At 30.9% G+C, this 25,283-nt stretch overlaps 2 protein-coding genes across 3 annotated transcripts in view; both read left to right on the plus strand.

The window, feature by feature from the left end:
* The first annotated feature begins 2,296 nt into the window (after positions 1 to 2,296).
* LOC129976342 (zinc finger protein 568-like) overlaps positions 2,297 to 25,283 on the plus strand; it is a 57,594-nt gene continuing 34,607 nt past the window's right edge. Inside the window, exon 1 of one of the 2 annotated variants that reach the window (XM_056089861.1) lies at positions 2,297 to 2,425. The gene's annotated coding sequence lies outside the window, so the exon portion shown is untranslated. The remainder of the gene's footprint in view (positions 2,426 to 25,283) is intronic. The other variant, XM_056089857.1, reaches the window with a different exon arrangement.
* Positions 2,376 to 25,036, plus strand: LOC129976339 (zinc finger protein 91-like). The gene is made up of 2 exons (XM_056089852.1): positions 2,376 to 2,429; positions 21,978 to 25,036. The coding sequence occupies exon 2, from the start codon at positions 22,545 to 22,547 to the stop codon at positions 24,597 to 24,599; it is 2,055 nt and encodes a 684-aa protein (XP_055945827.1). The 5' UTR covers positions 2,376 to 2,429; positions 21,978 to 22,544; the 3' UTR covers positions 24,600 to 25,036.

The raw sequence follows: 25,283 nt of genomic DNA on the forward strand, positions 1-25,283 counted from the left end.
TAAAACGAAATAATCGAAAAATATTTTATTTCAGTCAATAAATTACGAATTTTAAATTTTACACAACCTTTTGTCCCAAGGAATCATATTCTGCGAAATACTCTTGACACCAACTTTTAAATAAATAAATAGACGTCCTTATCTTGTGCGATGAATCTGACCGATTTATGAAGTTTTTATGCATCAGTTTTAGAACAATCAACATTTTTATAATCACAGGCCAATCACTGTCGAGAAACCCTGCAGAGGATTAGCGTATCTTCATTGGGACAGTCGGTGAAGTAGTCTAAAATCGCTAGTTTTTATAGAAGAGTGATATTGAAATTTCATAAATCAGTCAGTTTTAGTGATTGATTTAGTTGGTTGATTTTTTATTAAAAATATTGTTGTCTCAAGAATATTTTGTTAAATATGATTCAAAGGGCAGAGGACCTATGTAAAAATTTAAAATTTCTGATTCATCGGAGCATTTATTGACTAAAGTTATATTAAATATAATTATTTAGTTCCTTTAGACCATTTTGTTAGCAAATGTATGCCCCAAATTAGCTTTCTCCTATTCACAACATTTTTGCTCTTTCTCTCCTTGATTAAGTATGAGTTTTAGAATCGATTCTCGTTGTCAACATAGAAACACATTTAGATCAGTAAATATTCCCTTCCTTTTATTAAATAGCATTTTTATAATGAAAGGTACATAGAAAGTTTTGTAAAATATTATTCTCATTAAAATTTCAAAAAAATGGTATCAACTATTATTAATTATCTCTGTAAAAAAAAAAAAAGATGAACGTTGCAGATCACTAATTACACATTTTATTTTATATCCAATTTTCGACAGTTGTGTGGACGTTTATATATATATATATATATATATATGCTGACTTTCTATTTATTTTCTTTGTCAAAACACAAAAAGATTTCTATGACGTACTTAAAATCTAAATGTTTTAAACACAAAAGTTTCGAATGCAGCTTTCAAATTAAAAATTTTAAATGTAAAATAGCTTCATTGCTTGTTTCATTGCAGTCATTGATAAACAATTTTTTTGCAGTGCTACAATTTTTTTTTTTTTTTTTTTTTTTTTTTTTGAGTTGATAAGTGATAAACCGCCACTGTTCTAGAGAGATGCATAATCCACGATTTTTTGAATAACAAATAAAATTGCTATTGTTATTTTTAAATATGCGTTCCAAATATCTGTTATTTCAATCATATTATTAATTAAAAGTTATTACTTAATATTAAATATGAAATTTATTCATTGTAATTAATACTTAATTTACTAATTTAAGTAACATGTGATTGAATTAATTTATCTGTTTCAGCTTACTTCTTAAAATTTTTTTTTCTCAAAGCTATTTATTTAATTTATTTATTAGAGTGAACCATTTTCTGGAAAAGGTGAATTAAAAATAAATGTCATTTCTTTAAAATGTTTACTTTCGTCCTATATTCTACCAATAGATGGCGCCAGCAGTAAACAGAATACATGTAATCAAAGTCAATCATGTCACGAGCAATTAAAAATGATCTGTATGGAATAGTGGATCATCAAATACGAATATCGGTCACTCCAGTAAAGTGGATCGGTGACTTCGCACTTTCCAGTGAAGCCTCGCACTTTCCGGTGAAATCACCGCTCCGATAAATTTCAGTGATATGCAATTCAATGATCCGATACGATAATTCCAATAACCGGTCCGTTCACTTTTCAATCCAATCACAGATTTCTTTTGAGAGCTTCCATTGGACAGATCGTATTGATTGTTACTTTCCAGTGAAGTCACCGCTCCGTCAAATTTCAGTGATATCGTATCGATTGTTACTTTCTATCGTGATCCAAAACCTGTAATCGAAATATCACCATTAAGATCGTATCAAGGATTTGAATCACACCCCTCTTTGAAAAGTATTGATCACTTGTATTTGTGACTTTTTGATATTGGTTACGTAATAACCGCTCTTAAAATATTCGTCATCCCTACAGTTCTAATCCTTTAAAGTAATTTTGTCCTTAATTGACAAATGTGCGTCAAATGATCTGACATATTAGGGAAGTTTTAATTCGTGAATCATGATCAGTCCTTCTAATTCAATCTTTCATCTGCCTTTATCCGAATACTTTTATTCAAAGCAACCAAATGTTAAATCAGCGTTTTGCAGACTAGATTCAATGGCCCGTTATGGATTCGATGATTCATTTTGTCGATTCATTTGTCGGATTCGTTCTGAAATGATTGACGATGGGTGCAATTTCAGAATAGATTGAATGTCTGTTAATAACGTGAGTAACTCATTTCTCTCTCTGTCTGTATATTGGATTCTGGAATTATTCAAAATCTGCGCTTCATGTAAAGGCTAAACGTCGGATAAATCATAATTAATACAATTCCGTCATTGGCGCATGACATTAAAATAATTGTAAGTAAGTTTCACTTGATTAATAACATTTTTAAGGGATTCTTTTTTTAAATAAAACTAGGTTACGTTACAAATTGTATCGACGCTTTGTTGAGAATGTAATGCTTATTTCGTTAGTTGATGAAAAATGCTTGAAATTTAGTTTATATTTTTCTGAAAATCGAAAAGTTATTTTTTGTTTTCTGCGTATTATAGATGCTGCTTTCATCAATCTTATTATGGTTATTTGTAATTTTAATTTATCCTTGCGCCTCGATTAGAAATATTTAAATCTAAAGCATAATATCTGAATTCGGTGAAAGTTTACAGTTGACCGTCTTTTGATTTTTTTTGGTGATTTTTCTGACACCAAGATCGTTAATAAGGGGATTTTCTGTCGGGAAGCCAACAGTAACGTAAATGAAAACAAAACATTATGGAAACCAGAAGTAGTGTTTCATCTCTAAAATTTGTCGCTAATGGAAGGGGCACCCAAATCTACATTAGATGAAAAATAATTTGTATAGGTTAAAAATTTGTGAAATGTGTTTAAAGATTTATATCTATATTAGCATTTAAAATTCTGGAAGCAGGTGACAGGTTCAACAAGCAGTGAAAATACTTTGAATTGTTTAAGTTCACTTTATTCTCTCCCTTGGGACAGGCATGATTTGTTTACAAGACACGGACAATGCATGTCTGCTGTCTAAGTGGCACAAAAGCAGAAGTGGGGAAGAAGCGAGAAATAGATTGTCCCTCATCTTATATAACATGAGATATTGATAGGGAAAATATTTTTTTTTCAGTGCTAATATATTATTAAGATTCAGATAGGGATTTATGACGCATGTCAATCAGAAGTAAGGGAAACACAGGGATCTTTTAAAAAAATATGTGCTTATTGGACTTTTTTCTCGCCCTTTACGCGGAGCTTCTGAATTTGTCAGCGTTTAATTGATTCAGCAATTCTACAAGTTTCTCTTGAATTAATTAAGTAGAGAATGTGGAATTTGATCACGAAATAAGAGAATATTTTAGAATGAAGTTACTATGGGCTAAATTAAGATAAATCATTGAAAATTAATTAAATTGAAATTAGAGTTTAAAATATCATTACATATATATATATATATGTGTGTAAGTGATGTCCCTTGTGAAAAAAGTGAGAAAAGTATTTTCCAAATGTTTTGTATAATATTTGGTCGATGTGAAATTATTGTTCCATTGCTAAAATCTAAGTTTTTTTAGTAGATTTTGTGCTATTTGTAATTCTGATATTCTTCATTGTAACTCTGAAAGTCGTTTGTTACCTAATTTTGAAGTTCCTAACATGGCTAACATATGGGGATTGTTTGAAATATTTTGAAATAATCTTTCATGGCGAGGAAGAGGACACTAATTTTTAAACTATCCAATATTCTGGATTTTTGACCAACTTTTTATACCTTTAAATTCTTTTTCCTATTGTACATATTTCATTAAAGATCACTTTCTAGAAACTTCATTGCATTGTATATAATAATCTACCATTATCCAGTGTTTAACAGAGGAATAGTGGCAGCATTCATATGTCTCTGTATTGGAAACATGGATTCATTTTGCTTCTTATTCTAAGATTATTCTGTTTTAAAATGTTGTTATATTTGACATAACACAAACTATTCTTGTTTTTTTTTATATATATATAATACCAGGTTTCTTAGTGTAATTCTCTTTTCAACATATTCATTTCAGTGCACATTGCAAATACATGATTATTTTTCAATAAATAAATAGAGTTCATAGAAATAAATTGTTTTAATCAAATTAAAATGCAGTAAAGAGGAATGACCTTTTTAAAAGTGTATATATATATATATATATATATATATATATATATATATATATATATATATATATATATATATATATATATATATATGTGTGTGTGTGTATGTAAAACAATGGCTAAATATCATAACAAAATTTGATCCGCCTTATTGTACCCTATGTCCTCTGTTAAACCAGAGGTGGTATCTAAGCTATAATTGTCTCCAGATTTATGAATAATATAGGTAGAAGAGTTGCATCCCTTTCTAAGAAATAGTAAGATCTTAATTGAGTTAAAAGTAAGCAGTGTTCCATTACCATTGAAGAATTAAAATAGTACCATTATCAGCAGTTGCATTTTTTTAAAATTATGTATTGTGTATGTAAAAAAAATATTTACAAAACTTTTTGCAACAATTTTTATCTTTTTTACTTTAAAATATTCTTCTTGCTTTTACATAGTTTATGCAACATTGAAATTAAATATATTCTTTCTATTGTGTTAATAAATGGCATTTAAGTAACTTCAAATAAATATGATTTAATCGATTGTCTTATTTATCTATTTTTAGCATTATGAATATTAGTTTAAATATTTTTGTTCTGAATGAATATATATACTTTTATTCTCTTTATTAAAGTGCAATTTTTTATAGAATTTTTGCAAAAGAGTTAATGATCATAACAATAAAAAGAAAAAGATAGCCCTGTTCAACTAAATGCTCTTAAAATACGAGAAATTAAGTGTAGAATACTAATATTGAGATTACTATTAAATAAAATTTATTTCCAAAGAATTTATTATTTCTTTCCATTTACTTTTGTTTAATAGTATGTTAAAAAAATATATAAAAAAATAGTGAAATGTCATTGAAAAATTTTTTTGTAGACAAACATTTAATTTTTAAACTCTATATTCTTTCCACTGCCTCAAAAATAAAACAAAGCAAATAATGAAAATATTCAAAATGGTGATGCTGTGACTCTGAAGTCAAGTCAATTAGTGATATCGTTAAGTTGAAAACTGTTTAGGATAATTTATTCCATAAAGCAGAAAAGAGGGATTGGAGTGCATTTCTTTTATTCACAGGCATAAAATGTTTCTGGCCTACAATTATGATGGTGGTCATTATTAGGTTGAGAAAGTTTATTTTTTCCCTGCAATTTTATATCAACATGTAATGTAGATTACATCTTTTAAATATAAATTATTTATATTTGAAATACATTTTTTAGATTCTTTTGAAGTTTTAATGTGAAAGCAATTCTAATCATTCCATGCAACTGATTTAATTTAATAAATAAAAATTAATAATTTATGGAATACGGTTTTCAATAGTTAATTTTTCGTTGCTAAATTTGCATTTTTAAATAAAATTATTGAAATGCTTTTTAGTACAGTTGCAAGCATATAGGAAAATGTTAATTATTTGTTTAAATTTCATAGCACAAACATATGCATAATTAAGTGCAGTATTTAATTACCAGAATTATTTGTAGTTTTAATTAAGTTTTTTTTCTTAAAATTAAGAATTTAAGTAGTCTTTCCTAATTATATAAAATGAATTTTGTTTCCTATGATTTTTTGCAAATTGTAACATACAATTACAAGGCAAGGAAAGATTTGATTATCTAATATATGTAAAAGAAAGAAATTTGTGGCAAAAAATATGCAGTGTAGTGAGATTTGCAATTATTTTAAACTTTACTAACAATTATAAATCTTTCATCATTTTTCATCTATACAGTTTTGTATTATAAAATTTTCTTGCATTTGTATATATTATTTATTAATTTGCCAAAAATTTCTCAAATGAGTCATTATTCTTATATGAGTAAACAATTTTTTTAAAAATATTGCTGCTTTGTTTTTCACTATGTATTTTATAGAAGGATGAAAAATGATGCTGGAATGAAATATATCCTGTTTGCATTGCTTATTTTAAATTAATGATTTGACAAAGCAAGGCATTGAAATTAAATTGGTTTGTTATTTGGAAAAAAACTCAACCACATCTTAACTTAAAAATATAAGAAATATAATTTGTGAAGTACTGAAAATATTGTATGTAAAATAAATCTATCCAGGTATACTATTTTGATGTAGTGGGTTTGGAAATTAACTGAAATCAGTGGAAATTTGTGTTAAGCTTTAAGTTGAGTTTTAGTGGAAAATTTTAATGTTTAATGTTGATCTTTGCTGAGGATTAAGGGGGCTTTCTTTTTTGTAGAATTCAGATAATTAATTTCTTCTGTTATTTTTATGGAAATATATTTATGGTTTTAAAAATTTTTAATAAAAGTTTTGGAGTATGAGTATGAAAAAGGTTTGGAGTAATAAAATTTTGGAGTTATTAAAAATATATATAAATACTTTTCTTTCCTTTAGGTTTAATGAGCTTTCAAAAGTGGTTATGTTTCTGAAAACGTGTTAATTTTATAGAAAAAATTTTTTGAATTTTATTAAGCAAATAAAAATTCCCATCCTTGTAATTTTGAGTTAGTCTTGTTATTTATGAAAAAAAAAAAATGTTTAGAAAATGAAAGTACTCAGTTAGTTCCATTAACATAGAGGCATGAGTTTGTTAAAAGGAACCAAGTCATGTTTTTTTATCCTTTTCAAAAATAATTCCCATGATTTATTTCTGTTATTTGTTATACTAAGTTGTAAGATGTAATATTAAGTTGATATGTTGTATCATCATATATTAAATATATTGTATCCATTATGTTCTTTATTATGGGAATTAACTACACTTTTTAATTATTGCTTGAGAGGAAAAAAATATGCTTATTGTTTATATTTATAAAAATTTTAAATTTAACATTTTTGAAAGGAAAATATTTATCCCAATATGTAATAAGCAATTTCATAAATTAATATATTCCTCTGTAAAATGTTGAATTTTACAGATAAATTAGTACATACTACCAGTGGTGTATAGTGGGTACATAAGTGATAAGTAGGTGAATATTTTTTGGTTTGCAAGGAGGTATCATTTCTTATTTCAAGACGAAACATAAAACTTATTAGAGACAATGCATAGTATTTAATTATATTTTTTTAATTAAAGTTTTCTCTAAATTATTAAAGAAATTGCTATCAGGATTAAGAATAAAATATTCTTGAATTTAAATGACATTTAAAAGTAATTGAAATTCGCTTTGTGTGAACTAATGACATTTACAAATAATTTTTAACATTGTTTATGTTATGTTGAAAAAAATAATGTACAGTTTAGATCCAATAATAAAGTTATGAAATGACTAAAGTTATATATACATAATAATACATATAATAAATATGCAACAGAAAAGCAAAAAGTCTGACATCTGATAAAATAGCTATGCTCGTATACAGGTCACATAATTCTACAGTGTGATTCATAATTATATAATGTAATGAGGAAATAGATTGAAAGAAACAAATTTAAATTTAATCAATCAAATAAATAAAAATATAACTCTAGAAAATGTACCATCTTTCACAAGTGAAGAATATAGCATAAAAAAAGTTGATTCTTACAACAAAAAAAAAAAAAGAAAAAAAAAGCTTAATGTGGCAATAAAGTAGAAAAAACATTCTGCATCTGTAATCATTCAAGATACAGAAGTAAGAAACACTGAATATTTTATTTATTTAAAAATATTTTATTACTATTATTGTATTTTGTATTTAATAATTTTTTCCAGCTGTAATGCTTATATATATATTTAAAACCATCTTTTGTGACATTTTAAGTACGAAAAATTTGTAAAAATATTTGTATCGTAGTTTATAAGTTTTTAATTTTTTTTTAATTAACTTTTTGCTTCTCCTTGAGATGTTGTAGTATTGCAACCAAATTCTTAAAAATTATTTTTGAAATTAAAAGGCAATTTTCCCCCACTATTACCAAACAAAAATCTTTTCAAAAAAAAAAAAAAAAAAAAAAAAGGTCTTTTTCGTTTTACCTTACTGTGCATGTTGGTATGAAGCACGCTACAATTACGAGTACCAAATCGCCGCTTCTCTGATCTAGCGCAGAAATTTGGATCGGGAACCAGGTGTCCTCAGCGTCTGACAAGGTTTAGTTTTAAGAGAATATGATCTAAAGTAGCTCTCGTTTGGTTCAAAACAGGATATAAAGGAAATAAAGCTGTAAAACACTTCATGTAAACATCGTTTTGGCGACTTCTTTACTGATTTGTAGTATTAAATAAAAAGTCACGAATTGTTGTGTTATATTCCCAATTCAGCCTCTGAGATAAAATATTAATGAAATTCATTAAAATGCATGATAAATAATTAAAAAGTACAAAACACTGGAAATTTTTTTTAATTTTCTGTAATTTTGATGATTGATTGACCTACGAGGACTCTAAAACCTGACCTCGGATTTTTTACATTTCATAAACGATGGAATAACTATAACTCAAAAGTCTTATTTTCTGCCATATTCACTCCGTCCCCCCTTGCCGATTGCACTATTAGATGCTATAATAGTCACCTTTCAAGTACCGACTATTCCTTTGCACATAATATTTATCCAAAATGTTTAACATAATTAAAAGTCCTTAAAATTTGTTTATTTTAATAATGGTCGTAAAATTGCTTATATTTTTAATTAGTAAAAAGACCTTTCCCCAATTGCAGAATGTTTTTAATTAAGGATATCTATGTAAAAGATTTTCTTTCAATTTATTAAAAAACTGATAAAATGGGGAAATGTATCCCTTTTAGTAGTTTGATACACCTTTCATTTCCCTTTGCTTGTTTATTTGAACAAAAAACAAGAAAACAGACGACCAAGAAATTATTACCAATGATATATAAAGAAAAGGTAGAATGTGATTTCTGTTTCTGCTTACAGAAAAACTGACCGTCTTTCTTATAGTCCGGTCGAATTGCCATGAAAGAAAAAATAGATAACACTTTTATTGGTTCCAACGTTTGAGTTGGCCATCTTAAACGAGTATAGTGGTGGCAAAGCAAGGATCCAATGGTGTTGGGGCTTAACTTGATAATTTGGACCTTGGCATCATTAGTTGTATTGCAAGTGTGTATGGTGCCCTGGCACATTATTAATTTTTAGTTCTGTCAACATATTTGGTTTAGAAAAGGGGGGGGGGGCATCATTCGCCTGTGTTTTGTTCAAATGCGCATCCTGTTATTGGTATTCTGGACAGCTTCTACGCTATACCTACCTTGCCTGTCGGTCACTACGCTTCTGTATGTTGGCATCCTGATAACATATTGGTTAATAAAAGTATCTGTAAGGGAAGTAATATCGATTTTTCGCATTTAAATAAGAAGCTGCTAATGTCAAAAGAAAGATTTAAATAGAAAAATTAGTGGAATTAAAAAGATATGTATAATCAGTCGTGGGATGTTAATGACTTGCAGAAGTAATTATTTTAAAGTGCACATTTAAAAAATATTGTATTTTATTTCTTATTTGAATAGAATTTTTGTAATTCTATGTAAGTAAGTATGACACAGAATGGAATTTCAGATCAATATATGCTTTAATTTCTTGAAGGGGGGGGGGAGAAAAAAAACCCCGTTATCTTAGAAAGTCTATGAATACATTTTTCACGTCCAAATTATAGAATGGGGGGAAAAAATCTTTCAAAATTTTGTTTTGCAATTTCAGGTGGTATTATAATCGATTTATAAGAAGGTGAAAATTTAATTTTCAGAGGGGAAAATATTTTAATCTGCAGTGACTGGCTTTCTTAAACGATTAACCATGTCTCTAACATATAAAGTTTACGAGATATAACGAAAATCATCTGCTCATGCGAAGTAGATGACTGCATGGGATTCTTCTATAGCCTAGTAAGATTACTAATGGTGAAAACCCCATGTCTCTAATAGCAAGTCAACCTTTTAAAAACGCATCTGCTTTCAAAGAAGCATACATAATAATAATACTGGTTAAAAAAAAAGGCTGCTATTACAGAGTAAATTGCATGTTTCTAGATTTCCAGAACATTTTTATGGATAACAATCGTATAAAATTTTCATAATTTGTGTGTAAGTTTGTTATGAATTTTAATTTTTCCTTTATCTATTATTTTATAAGAAATAAAATCATTCTTTTATTTTCGTGTATATTCTATTATACATTTTCAGTTTAGGATTCTGGTCTTTCTTACAAATGCATTTCTGTATCATATGAGCTCTAGAATCTTAATTTCAAAATGTATTCAGCATTTCAGTTTTCACTGCGCCCGTGATCTGTCAAACAATTCTGAATGAATGAATTTCCAAGAATTTTCGTGTCTGCTAACAGTTCTTAATAGTTTGATAACAAAAGTTTTCCTATAATGCTCACTTATTTTACATTTTACTGTTACTTCTCTACCATTACTTCTTAATTTAAAATTTTCAAAGTATTAATTGAAATAACCGGGAAACGGACATTTAGTGACATATGTCTCTCTAGTATTTTAAGTTCTAAGAAAAATTTCAAAAAGAGTTCCCAAAAACAAATATAAAAAATAAGCAAATAAAGAAAAATCAAATCTATATTTTTAAGCAATCTATTGCTTGAGAATAAGGAAATGTTTTTCCAAATTAGTAATTTGCCATTTTATAGCTTTTTAAATGCTCACATCCGAATATTATTTATACTGTGACTTTACTTCTAATAATCTTTAAAAGGAAAATAATGTATTTTTTTATACCTAAATGTATGGCCTATAAAGATAACAAATAAAACAAGTTTCGAAAATGTTCAGAAAAAAAAATGTAGGTTAGGCACATACCTTAATAAATATATATATATATATATATATATAAAAGTTTTCGTGAAAATTAAGAATTATTTAAATACGAAAAACCAATGTTTACTGTTTTTCTATTCCCATGCGCTTTTATTCAGGTTCACATCCGTGAGCAGATATAGTGGCCCCTTTTGAATGGCCAGCGCAACAATTTTAATCAATAAAATTGTTGATATGTATTTTTTTTTTTTTTTTCTATATCAAACTTCGATTGGATATATCGCATTGGAATATCAGAAAGATACATTGTTGCAACTGAGTTTAAAGGTAATATGCCTCGTCAACAGGCTGTATAAATGATGAATTTTTCTGTATTATCAAAATGTAATGAATTGGAAAAAACGAGAGTCGAAAGAATAAAGTAACAAAATTTCTGAAGAAACCGAAAAATGTGTTTACATTGTTTGTAAAATTTGCATTATAGTTATGATTTAGATTTTTTTATTTATCTCCTTAACTTTTTTTCTTTTAAGGAGAATATTAGTTAAGTGGCAACATGATGTTTTATATATATTCCTTATGATAAGATTACCTGTTGTGATCTCGTGATACGGCTCTGGGAAAAAATTTCTGCAGATCTTAAACGATCAAGTTCCCTAGGACCCAAAACCATCGTCATCTGTGCATAATGCTCTCCGCATATTATTTGTTAGTATGGTAATTGAAATAATTTGGTTTGGATTTTCACTTTTCCGAGATATATTATAATGAGAGTAAAAGTCTTGATCGAGTTCATATTTAGGCCATCTAAATCAAAGGGTGTGGAAATGGTGTGGGATTTTCACTAACCTGTGACTTTTAAATTTTTTTTACGATTTAAGATAGAAAAATAAAATGATGCGAACTGAGATGTTATGAAAACGAAAAATTTCCATAGTTAAAATTTTTCGAAAGCTGCAATTTCTTACATTTTAAGGGCTGAAAATTGATTTCAGTAACTTTTTCTATATGATATATATAGAGCCGGTTTTGAAAAAAAAAAAAAATGCCCAAAAATTGTTCTTTACATTAAAATTGCTTAAATGCAGTTGGATTAAAATGTAATGCATTGAAGAAAACTAAGTAAGTAAAATTAAATAGCCAAAATTATTTATTGGTAAGTTTTTTAAAAAAATGGTCAGCTTTAGAGAATTCGAAACGCTATGAGAGCTTTATTTATTTCCATATGGAATGCGAGAATGTGAGCGTGTTTGTTTTGTACTTGTTTCACCCTTTCAAATAAACCAAATTATTTGTTAAAATATTATTTTCGTGAAATTATACATAAAAGCGAAGGCGTCTTTAACTGCAAGGATTGGAAACTTGATTAAATACTGTGAAATCGGTTTAATATTTAATTATCTAAAGAAAACGTTTCTCTCATAATTTACTTTATAGTGTTTTGTCAATTTACAAAAGGGATTACCAGAGTGGAAATGAGAAAAATCCACGATTAGAAAAAACATATTTCCAAGACTGTTTTATTTTTATCAATGACAAATTGGATCATATGAGGTTTTCAACTTCCCTTTTGTATTCACTTTTTCTGAATATAAAAATCACAAATTCTCGTTATATGAAAAGCAAATACAACAGATGCTTCGAAATCAGATTTTTCTTTACATTGTGTAGCTTGAGCGAGCAATAGAAAGAAAATTTCTCTTCTGTTGTGTTGCCACAACACTTATTGACATAGGGGACCAGTATGACAATATGACTCTACTCGATTCTCGACTTGTATGTCAAGTTAGAAAGTTTGGTGAATTCTTTATGAACTGATGAAGCCATTTTTAGCTTCACGTATATGTAGCAAAAGTTTTGTAATTGTTAAAAAATTCTAGCTGCAGGTTTTAAAGAATATTAACGTTTTATACCTCCCTAAGTTCAAAAAACACCTTTTTGGAAAATATAGGCCTATCTGTCCGTAACAAAGATAACTTTAAAAAAAAAAACGCTTCGAACCAAATGGATGGAATTTGGCACATGGTGTTTATACAAAATTTGTAGATTTCTATCAAATTTGGAGCTAAATCCGTGCGCAGGAAGTCTCGTCTCTCCGGCTGTTCGAATACAAGTTAACACGATAACTACAAAGCGAGGACAGCTTGACGGACCAGCCGGAGTGGTCTTCCCAAAATATCCTCGCATACTCCTCATAGAAGTGTGGTCCCAGAGAGTGCCTTGAATGACATTTCATGCAATGATTGCATTTATAGTGTGACTTTTTGCTGAAACTATCCTGTGATCCATGGAGAGATTTTTTGGCAGTTGATTTTTTTCAATCATTAATAGTATCCATGAGTCGAATTTGTGTTTTTGACCCTTTTTTCTCAACCGATTGAAACAAAAAATTTGACATAAAACTGCACTTGTAGTCACAATATTGATATATTTAAGTCATTGCTTTTATAGTTTCTGGAAGTACACACCGACAGACGATGAACCTTTCTTTGATTTGGCTTTGTGTTTTGCGAACTTAAGGTGACCTGAAACGGGAAGATTCGTTGAAACCTCGGTTTCTAATTTGTTGACGATTGCAATACCATCTCCGGATTTAAGACTTCATATTATTATGTAAAATTTAATTTTAAACTTATTTGATTTGCTATTCATTCTATACAACGGGTAGCAAACACATTTTTTCAGCGGTGCGAGTTGCGTTGGCCAGTGCTTGTGCACTGCGCAGTTGCGCCTCGAATTCGTCAATTTATGTTTTTTCAAGAACATCCCTTTTCACTTTTTTTTTCTAGGTGAAACAAAAGTTTGATAAAGTTCATCTCTTGGTTTCTCGTCGGATGTTTTGTCTATCGGTATGAAGTCGGTGCTAATAGAAACGACAGCAATTTGACTGGCTCGTTTCGAAGAACGTGTGAAAGGAATAAATAATTTCCCGTTTTCTGCTTCTTGGTCACAGTATTTAATGATATCATATAAAATTTTCTTCGTACCACTCCTGAAAGCTTTTTTACATCACTTGAACTAGCCATATCAATACGAAATATTCAGTTAAAATAAAATGCTGTCAGAAATGACATAACATTCACATACAAGTGAAAAAAATAGAACTAAGAAAGTATCTAATGCGAGAAATCCAAGGTTAAATGTGCTCATCTTTCCGCGTCACGCCCCTTAATTAAATGGAATTTCGAAATGTGGTCTCAGAATCCGATTTAGTGACAACAAGTTTGCTTAATATTGTGAAGGTGAAAACTGGAAACAAAAATTTAAAGTTGTTATATTTGGTAAAAATAACATACGTATTAAATATGTTTAATTTTATGTTTGTATTTTCTATTTTACATTTTAAAATTTAAATTTTATTATATAAATTTCTTTTATCAAAAATTAACGTAAAATAAGAAGTTCTGACTTCTGTTTAATGGAATTTTAATTAAAACCAGGGTGTTAAAATATTCCATATTTTCTTTCGCAAAGTTTTAACATAAATTATGTCTTTAGCAAGCTTCGGAATTAGATTATTAGATTAAGAAGTGTGTCTTTGGTTTTTTTTTTTTTTTCAACATTCCTAGAAAATGTGTAGACTAGATTATTTTAAATTAACATTAATATTAATTGTTAAAATAATAAAATTGTAAAATAAACTTCAAAAGTATTTATTTAATAACTTGAATTTCATTTTTATTTAAAAATGAGTAAGTCGGAAGTTTGGGATAGTTTCGAAAAGTTCTTCAAGGCAATCTGCAATCATTGTAATAAAATGTTGAGCTGCAAAGGATCATCTATGAGCAATCTACATAATCATTTGAAAGCAGTTCATAAAATAATTATCGGAAAGAAATCAGAAACTATCGGCGAAGAAAAAATGCCTGGATATTCCTCTTCTTCAAACAAACAAACAAATATTTTGAATTTTATGAAAGTGAAAAGGAGTAGTTTAGATGAAATCATATCAAAACTTGCAGCAATGGAGGGATTTTCTATTAATATCATTACAGATAGCTCATTCATACGAGAGTCTCTTCAACAACAAGGATATTCATTACCAAGAGACAACTCTAGAGTAATGGTAAACAACTTTAGTATTCTCTCATTCATGCGTTTTATGACAATGCTAAACGTGAAACTATTATTAAATTAGATTCAATAAAAAAGAATGGGAAAAAATTCTCTATAACTTTAGACGAGTGGACTAGCAAAAGAAATCATAGATATTTAAACATTAATGTACACTATTTGGCCGAAGATTTCAATTTGGGATTAGTACCAATAGTTGGAACCTGTGATGCTCAGAGAACATTAGAACTGTTATCTGAAAAGCTACAAAATTTCAACTTGAATCTAGAAACTGACATAGTTGCAGCAACAAATGATGGTGCCGTTGTTATGAAAAAAATTGGCAAAATATCACCTATAATTAATCAACTATGCTTTTCACACGCCATCCATTTAGCAGTTACTGATGTGTTATATAAACATAGAGAAATGGCTGGAATAAATGTTTCAAGTGAGGAATCAGAAGATGAAGAATAATTGTATACCAGAACGTTTGGTTATTGCAGGATGGTGCACCAGCACATTTTAGTTGCATTAGTGAAATCTGACATGTTTGCGAATGAAGTTTAACGACCATCAATTCTGCCATGATCATGAATAAATATTTTCTCGCTGTTTTCATTTTCCTTGGGCACATGAAAATTTACTTACGAAGCTGCTTTTTTTCAGTTACCTTGTTAATAATCAGCGCATTGATAGGACCATTCTCTTCGCCAGGCTCATTGTCTCTTCGACGTCTGTTTTTGCAATTTTCATTGAAAAACATTACCTACGACCTAAAAACCACTTCTAAACTACTTTTGCGTTTTCAGTAATTTTCGACTACCTAGATTATCTAATGGGAATATTACCTATATGGGGTTGGGGCATTTAAGAATGGGCATTTATTAAAAAAAAAAATAACTCAAACATCATCCATCATTTGTTAATGTTGAATCATCATTTCTTATTTTTTTATTAATTTTTTACAGCTTCCAACAATTTTCGGACTCCCTGTATTTTAGTGATTTTCACCTACTAAACATTTTTTTTCGAACCCTATGTTGTATGGTTATTTTTATCCTCTAGGTGCCTATTATATCCTCCCTGTATTTGTCGGTCGAAATCGGCAGCACCCTGTGAGTGTAGGGGGGCGGCGTTCTTGAAATATACTGACGATTTTCAAAAAATGAGTAACAGTATAACGGTAAAGATTAAAAAAGGAAGCAATTGTTGCACCAAAGTCATGGTAGTTTTTAATTCAAAAAGTTGTCGATACTGGAGCTACATGCCCCTTTATCATTCTTCCTACATGCAAATCATCAAAATGCGCCGTCTCAGTAGAGTTACTGTTACTATTACAGTTACTGTTTCAGCTTTAAAAGTAGTGTTCAGTGACTGATCGAGGAGTAGAGAGTAGGAACAGCACTTTCTGTAGGAAAGTTTAAGTGACGTATTCATTCAAGGAAAGGATTTTTCTTGCATTGGAATTCATCGAATTGGGGGAGAGTTTAACTGCAACAAGAAAAAGCTGTCATTGCAACTTCCAACGGTCCATAACGGGGAATACAATAAAGCAATTTTATGAGATTTTCAGAACTTTTAGAGGACACCTTTTGTCTATTACAGAAGCATATGTACATGCGTTGATGAACCAATTGCACGCTCCTCTACAAAATTTTTCCGAATGACTGCAGTCGCATCTCATGAGAGCGAAATGGCGAAGCATAAGATAATATGCCAGCGCTTAGCGTTGTTCCCCTGCAGAATTCAAACGCAGCAACCAATTCATACCGTATCCGTAGAGAAAAGGAGCATCTTTGCGAATGAATAATTGGACATGATTGACGGCGATTATATTGATGTGAACTCTATATATTTTTCAGATGAAGCACATTTCCATCTCGATGGATTCGCCTATAAACAAAATTGCGAAATTTGGGGAACTGAGAACCATCAAATGTGTGTTCCAAAATCACTTTCTTCCCAAAAAGTGATTGTATCAGCAGAATGATATGTGTAATTTGTATCCGTTTTTGTACATGTTATAATGAGTTGAAACAGATGTATTCAGGTGATACGCTGGCTACCGTATTCACCAAACTTAAATCCTTGCGACTTCTCTTATGATCACTGGTAGGATGCGGTGTGCCAGTGAAATCTCCGGACACTTGCAGAACTTGAAGAAATAATTAATGACGTATGTGAAACCATTCCCTTCACCACTTTCTAGAAAACATCTAACAATTTCGTCCTCCGATTACGATATGTGATTGCGGCTGATAGTGGACGTTTTGAAAGTTGTGTAATATAATTTTGATTTATTTAAAGATTTCGAAAAAAAAAATTTTTTTTTTCGCTGTTTACATGTTTGTTTTCAGCGCCATCTATCGATAACTTTTTGACCTAAAACCAAAAATTGTGGGAGGAAAGATTTATGCAGTGTTTTGAATTTGTTGCCCTAATATTTTTTTTAACCTTAACCGTTTTCCTGTTAAACATTTTTCAAAATCGTAAGTCTGTTTCAGGACTCCGTTTATACAGACAGAATGTAATATTAATTTTATAATAATACATTTTTGATAATATATTTGTACGAAAAGTTAAAAAATTCATGTTTTTGAAAACATATTTGCTTTTTACTTATGTCACGATACCTGTAATTGTGATGTATCAATTTTTAATTCAGAACGATTTTCTCAATTACTTATTTTCTAGAGTAGAAGTTCCAAACTTTTAAACTCTGTGATCCACTTCATCTTTAATTCATTGCGAACCTTTTCAGAGACAAATAGCATTCGTAATTTCCATAAAAAGTATTATAGGTTAAAAATGAACTTTTGTAAAGAAAGAAATTTTTTTAAATAAATATAATAAATGTTTCTAGTAATGATAATGAATCATTGCTAAGTTAATAATTATACAAATTGAAGTGAACGTTCATTACTTAAAAGAATATCTGTTTAATTTGACGACGGTTGCTGAGGGAACCATTCATCAATATAGGGAAGAAATGAAGACATTATCTTACATGAACTTGTAGGTTTCAACTGTAGTTAACGCTATATATATATATACTATAGTCTCTGTATTTTCTGTAGGCGTTTCAAGGTCACATTTTCTACCGCGTTACTGGTACTAGACAACCAATAACGAGGTAGAAAATGTGACCTTGAACCGCCTACAAAAAATACACAGATTATATCTATTACCCGCCACTTCGCTCGCATGGAAATTTTGTATATGTAGGAGAAGTGACCTAGCATCTTGCGCCTCAATCAATACCTTAGCAGCGTTAATGATTAGGTCATTGTGAGTATCATCTAGCTTATGCGAGATATCTTCTGATAACGCTCCTTGTATTTATCCCACAGCTGGAGGGGTTTGATATTCCGCAAGTTCTTACTAAAATTGCAAACAGGTTATTGCGAGCAAAACGACAACGCCGCCCATCACCGCCTGGTTGTTGCTTATGTCCTGCAGTCTGCGGTTTAACGCCTCTAATGCATACGTTTGCGACATTGTGCACTCGCCCCATCATATTAACTTGAAACTGCTGCAAAAGGACTCCCGGCCGCTGTTTTTGGTGATGTTGCATGTTGGGGTATATTTGCTTGCAATATTAATCGGCAATTTGAAAACGGAATGTGCCGTCCGCCCACCGTTAAGCAGAGTTGCAGCAACGCCCGAGGAAGCTACAGCCAGAGCTATATTGCGGTCCTTGCGGAGTTGGACTAGCAGAAAATCCAAATCAAGTCTGTAATTTTTAAAGTCAAGTCTATTTAATTTATCGATCGATATTGAGATAGCTACAACAGTATAATACACATAATTTTTAAACTTTTAATTAAAATGAAAATACAGTTGTCAACAATAAGAACACACTGCGCATGTGTGAAATTTCAACGCCAATTGGAATATTGCAAATGCGCGAATCTACGCCAGTTGACGCAATGCAGATTAGAAATTTTTAATTTCCTTTATTCTGATTTATTTTAATTTAACAGTATTTCAGAATTAATCTGAAAGATCAGTTAATTAACAATGTTTAATTTTAAATGCATCAAACATTAAGAAAATAAACAGATTCGTTTGAAATAATCGGCCGAAAATGTATTAAATCTATCCTTGTTAGCCTGGGTGGAAAAAAGACAGAAGCCTTACTCATTTTGCGGTGGGGAAATGAAAAGATTTTTTAGTCGAAAGTTAGTGTTTAATTAAAAAAGATTAACCATTCAATTAACCGAAATAAATAATAGCCTATTTCCTATTGTAGACTATAATCTGCTAAATTGCATCCAATTCCGTTCAGCCGTTCTGGTGTGATTGACTAACAAACAAAGGTAAAAAAAGAAATGCATCGCCTATGCATACCACAGCTCTTGCTATTTGCGCATGAAGTTTTCGCACATGCGCGGAGAAATGTTTTACGGATGCGCGAATTGTAGTGAGAAAATAATTAAAATCCCAATAATAAAACTCCTTTTTTAATTCTTATATGATTTCAATATATTAAAACCTTCTTCAATAAATGCCGTACAAAATGGTAGAAATACCTCCAATATCAATTAAATATTTCTCGAGTTTTTATGATTCAAACATACAGTCGCTTTCAGGATATTTTATTTTATACTATATATATTGTTACCAATATGAAATGTTGCTTCCCAGCAATACTGATCGTATGGTTGCGAAGAGACATTCACATTCTATCTGGACTCCAAAGGGAAAAGCAGGAATTCGACCCCCGGCCTAGGCGACAAAAATTGGCATCACGAATCTTCAAGTAAAAGCAAGTTTCGTAGAAAAGTTTCCAGAATAGGACCGGAACATTGGAGAACTCTCTATGTGACGTCACATCCGGGATTCAAGGTATAAATAGACAGAGCCGCGACACTGCTTGGGATGCCATGTACCATTACCAAAGTCAATACTAGAAGAAGGCATAGCTATCGTTGATTCCACGATACATCACGAAAACTCGCCCCCTGAAATAGACAAGGATACTCAAGATTGCACCAAAAGCTGGGCAGACAGATTCACCCCAACAACAACTCCAAACTCCAGACCCTCAACACCGACCTCAACACGCCAAATTCCGACTGAAAAACCTACTTCTCCCCAGACTCCTCTTCAAAATTCAAACTCAGATGTTACCATGGTTTCACCAGTATCACATAAACAAAGAATCCCCAAGACAATTTTCAACCGGTTCCGACCAAAAAAGCAGCAAAAAAGCCCCGTACTGAGGAAAATTTCAAAATCTTCACGGAAAACACCTACTCCCACCTACAAGAAGAAACCAAAAAGCCACAAAAACAATAGCATCAGTCAGCCTAGTCATCAAAGAGAATTACAAACAAATGCTTCAAGAAATAAAGAGAAAACACCCTGAAACAGAAAACCAATATCAGAGAGTCTACATCCAAATACAACCAAATACCCAAGATGCCAGACAAGAAATAATTAAACTCCTCCAAATGAAAAGGCAAGATTTTATCATCAATGAAGCCCCTGAAGAAAGACCTATCAAAATTGTAATTAGAGGACTCCCGATCAACTCCAAAATAGACGACATTAAAACCGAACTTGAAACAAACAATTACCAAATCCAAAGAATCAGCCAGATGAAGAATTTCAGATCCAAAACCTTCCTCCCTCTATTCCTCGTAGAAGTCCGAAAAATAGGTAATAATTACAAGAGCATTTATAACCTCAAGCACCTATGTTTCCTGTCCGTAAAGATAGAAACCTACAGAATCAAAAATACAGCTACAATATGCTATAACTGCTGCGGTATTCATCATTCTGCCAGGAACTGCAACATCAAACCCAGATGCATTAAATGCAACGGAAACCATCCCACACGAGACTGCCAAATAAAAGAAAAAATAATAAACCCTGTTTGCATCAACTGCAATATGACCGGCCACCTTGCAGCCTGGAAAGGGTGTCCCGCAATCCCAAGAGCCCAAGATATCATCTCCCAACCAAGATATCATCTCCCAAAGCCCAAAACCCAGACGTACACAGCCTCCCCAAGCCACTTCAGCAACCGAAATCGAAGACATTAAAGAAATGAAGAACCACCTAAATGACATCAGAGAAATTAAAGAGCTCCTCATAGAATTCCCAAATATCCTCCAGGCCATTAAATTAAGCAGAAAAGCAAATAATAAGCATGAAAAATTACTTATCATCCTAGATGCTCTGCTCAGTGAAGACCCAGCACCCAACTACACACGCCCACCGCCGAATACAAGCCTCCTGATTCGCCCGCTCTTAAATATCCTCAATAGTACATAAGACGATGCTCCTTTCACCCAAGCTCATTCAAGACCCTTCCCCACTTCTGTTCAAACCATTCTTCGTTATGATCCAAGTTTTAGTCGATCGGAGATGGCGCCCTCCGGTCGCCGGCGCTCCTAATATTTTCCTTGTGTATCGTCGGGGAGTTAGTCTTTCGGAGTGAAAGCGATTATCTTGATTGCTTTGCAAACTCAGTGATTTTGTTCGGACTACGTTTTTAAAATTGTGGATTACTGTTGATTGTGTGCTGCAAATTTGTGCAAGTATGATTTTTGTTGTTATCTGTGCTTTCTGTTTTATTACTTTTAAGGAATAAATTACTATTTTTCTAGTAACCTGTTTATCGGATTGTTCACCTACACACACCGGACAATTTTCGCAACTATACATATATATAAATTTATTTGCAAATTGAAAAAAGACAGTTAATTTGTTTCTGTTTTTCCTATGTGCGTTACGAGACTAATTTTTATATTTTTAAATATAATATGTGTTATTTTTCCTACATATCTTTCTCAAAGCAAATAATTTTAATTATGCTTGCGTATATAAGAGTATTATAACATCGCTTTAAAAAGTATAAGAAAGTACTGTTTAATTTTTTGCATTATGAATTAGTTACATTTAATGATATCATTTTACGGAAATTCTGTAAGATTTTATTAATTTTAACCTTCAGAATAAAGATTCATGAAAAATTTATTTTTTACAGGTGTATTGAAACAATGAACTAGAAGAAATACGTCGCTTCCAAAACAGTGAGAGGAGATACATCTCAAATTTAAATTCAAAAAGGTTTCGATCAAAACACCATGAAAATTATGATAAAACAAATGAAATTACAAGTAATATTTCCTTTGAGCAAACTGGTTCAACCAAGATATTGTAAAGAAAGTTATATAAGTGTAATAAACGTTTACTCATCAACCAAAAATTTGCTTTCTCATGAGCTGAATGGTACAGAAAAAAGAAGGTCCTTTTGATTGGAAAATACAATGACAATATCTGCTGCCTCATGTAAAATTTCATTCATAAATTTGTGGCAGAAGTTGTAGACAATTTTTCCGGCAACTGATAACAGCAAATTTTTTATAAAACACGATTTCAAAAGACTTTAGTATGCTTTATGAAAGTATAGTAATGAAGTCCTACAGTAATCCATTTTCAGATAAAAGCAATTTCAGATGAAATTTATGCTCTTTAAACAGAGAAACTGTGTGTCAGCAAGATGTAAAGTGAAGAACTTTTTCTGCAGCAGTATTTACAGCCACATTTACTGATGTGCACAAACCAGAAACCGTATATATGCGATACATGTTCTATGACATTTTTTGAAATGGGCACTTTACGGAAGCATTTACTAACGCATACGGAAGTGAAATCATATCACTGCGAGATGTGCAATAATGCGTTTTTTCAAAAGGCCGACTTAAAGAGTCATTTACTGATACATACGAAACAGAAACTGTATCCTTGCGAGATTTGCAATAAAGCATTTTCTCGAATGTACGGTTTAAAGAGACATTTACGGATACATACAGGTGAGAAACCATATCCTTGTGAGATTTGCAATGACGCGTTTTTTCGAAAAGATGACTTAAAGACACATTTACTGAAACATACGAAAGAGAAACCGTATTGTTGCGAGATTTGTAATAAAGCGTTTTCTCTAAAGAGCAGTTTAAAGGGACATTTATTGACGCATACAAAAGAGAAACTGTATAATTGCGAGATTTGTAATAAAGCGTTTTCTCTAAAGAGCAATTTAAAGAGACATTTATTGACGCATACAAAAGAGAAACTGTATCCTTGCGACATTTGCAATGAAGCATTTTCTCGAATGGATGGTTTAAAGAGACATTTACTGATACATACAGGTGAGAAACAATATCCTTGTGAGATTTGCAATGACGCGTTTTTTCGAAAAGATGACTTAAAGACACATTTACTGAAACATACGAAAGAGAAACCGTATTCTTGCGAGATTTGTAATAAAGCGTTTTCACAGAAGATTCGTTTAAAGAGACATTTACTAGCACATACGAAGAAGAAACCGTATTCTTGCGAGATTTGTAATAAAGCGTTTTCTCAGAAGTTTAATTTAAAGAAACATTTACTGTCACATACGGGAGAGAAACCATATGTCTGTAGTATTTGCAATAAAGCGTTTTCTCAGAAATATTTTTTAGAGAATCATTTACTAACACATACAAGAGAGAAACCATATAGCTGCGAGATGTGCAATAATGCGTTTTCTCAAAAGGCCGACTTAAAGAGTCATTTACTGATACATACGAAACAGAAATTGTATCCTTGCGAGATTTGCAATAAAGCATTTTCTCGAATGTACGGTTTAAACAGACATTTACGGATACATACAGGTGAGAAACCATATCCTTGTGAGATTTGCAATGACGCGTTTTTTCGAAAAGATGACTTAAAGACACATTTACTGAAACATACGAAAGAGAAACCGTATTCTTGCGAGATTTGTAATAAAGCGTTTTCTCTAAAGAGAAATTTAAAGAGACATTTATTGATGCACACAAAAGAGAAACTGTATAATTGCGAGATTTGTAATAAAGCGTTTTCTCAGAAGGTTCATTTAAAGAAACATTTACTGTCACATACGAGAGAGAAACAGTATGTCTGTAGTATTTGCAATAAAGCGTTTTCTCAGAAGTATTTTTTGGAGAATCATTTACTAACACATACAGGTGAAAAACCGTATCCTTGTGAGATTTGCAATGACGCGTTTTTTCGAAAAGATAGCTTAAAGACACATTTACTGAAACATACGAAAGAGAAACTGTATTCTTGCGAGATTTGTAATAAAGCGTTTTCTCAGAAGATTCGTTTAAAGAGACATTTACTACCACATACGAAGAAGAAACCGTATTCTTGCGAGATTTGTAATAAAGCGTTTTCTCAGAAGGTTAATTTAAAGAAACATTTACTGTCACATACGGGTGAGAAACCATATGTCTGTAGTATTTGCAATAAAGCGTTTTCTCAGAAATATTATTTAGAGAATCATTTACTAACACATACAGGAGAGAAACCATATAGCTGCGAGATCTGCAATGAAGCGTTTTCTCAAAAGAGCAACTTAAAGAGACATTTTTTGACGCATACAAAAGAGAAACTGTATAATTGCGATATTTGTAATAAAGCGTTTTCTCAAAAGGCTCATTTAAAGACACATTTACTAACACATACGGGAGAGAAACCATATGTGTGTGATTTATGCAGTAATGCGTATTCTAAAAAGGCGAACTTAAACAAACATTTAATGACTCATACTAAAGAAAAACCGCATGCTCTTGATTTATGAAATAATATGTATTCTCTATAGGAAAATTGAAAAAAAAAAGAAAAAAACATTTATTGACTTATGCGAAAGAAAGGCCTTTTTTTCGTGATGAGTGTCATACGCTATTTTCTGATCGAAACAATTTAAACAGATATTTCGTGGCACATACGAACAAGAAACGTATGCCTGCGATAAGTGCTACAAGGTATTTTCTGATCAGACTACTTTAAAGAGACATTTACTACAAAATAGTAGACACAACAAATAGACTTTAAATGTATCTGTGTATTGTGTTTATTAGAGGTTTTTCTCCCGCATATTGAATGTATAAGTTTTTGAAATCTGTAAAATAACTGATTCTTTGTATTCATATGGAAGAGAAAACTCGTGCTTGAACCTAAACAATAAAGTGTTTTTTGAATCATTTACAAACACATACAGGAGAGAAACCATATCGCTGCGAGATGTGCAATGAAGCGTTTTCTCGAAAAAGCTACTTAAAAAGACATTTATTGATGCACACGAAAGAGAAACTGTATAATTGCGAGATTTGCAATAAGACGTTTTCGCGGAAGGCTCATTTAAAGACACATTTACTTACACATACGGGAGAGAAACCGTATGTGTGTGATTTATGCAGTAAAGCGTTTTCTAGAAAGTTCAATTTAAACAAACATTTAATGACTCATACTAAAGGAAAACCGC

This window comes from Argiope bruennichi, chromosome 7, assembly GCF_947563725.1.
Source record: "Argiope bruennichi chromosome 7, qqArgBrue1.1, whole genome shotgun sequence".
Lineage (NCBI taxonomy): Eukaryota > Metazoa > Arthropoda > Arachnida > Araneae > Araneidae > Argiope > Argiope bruennichi.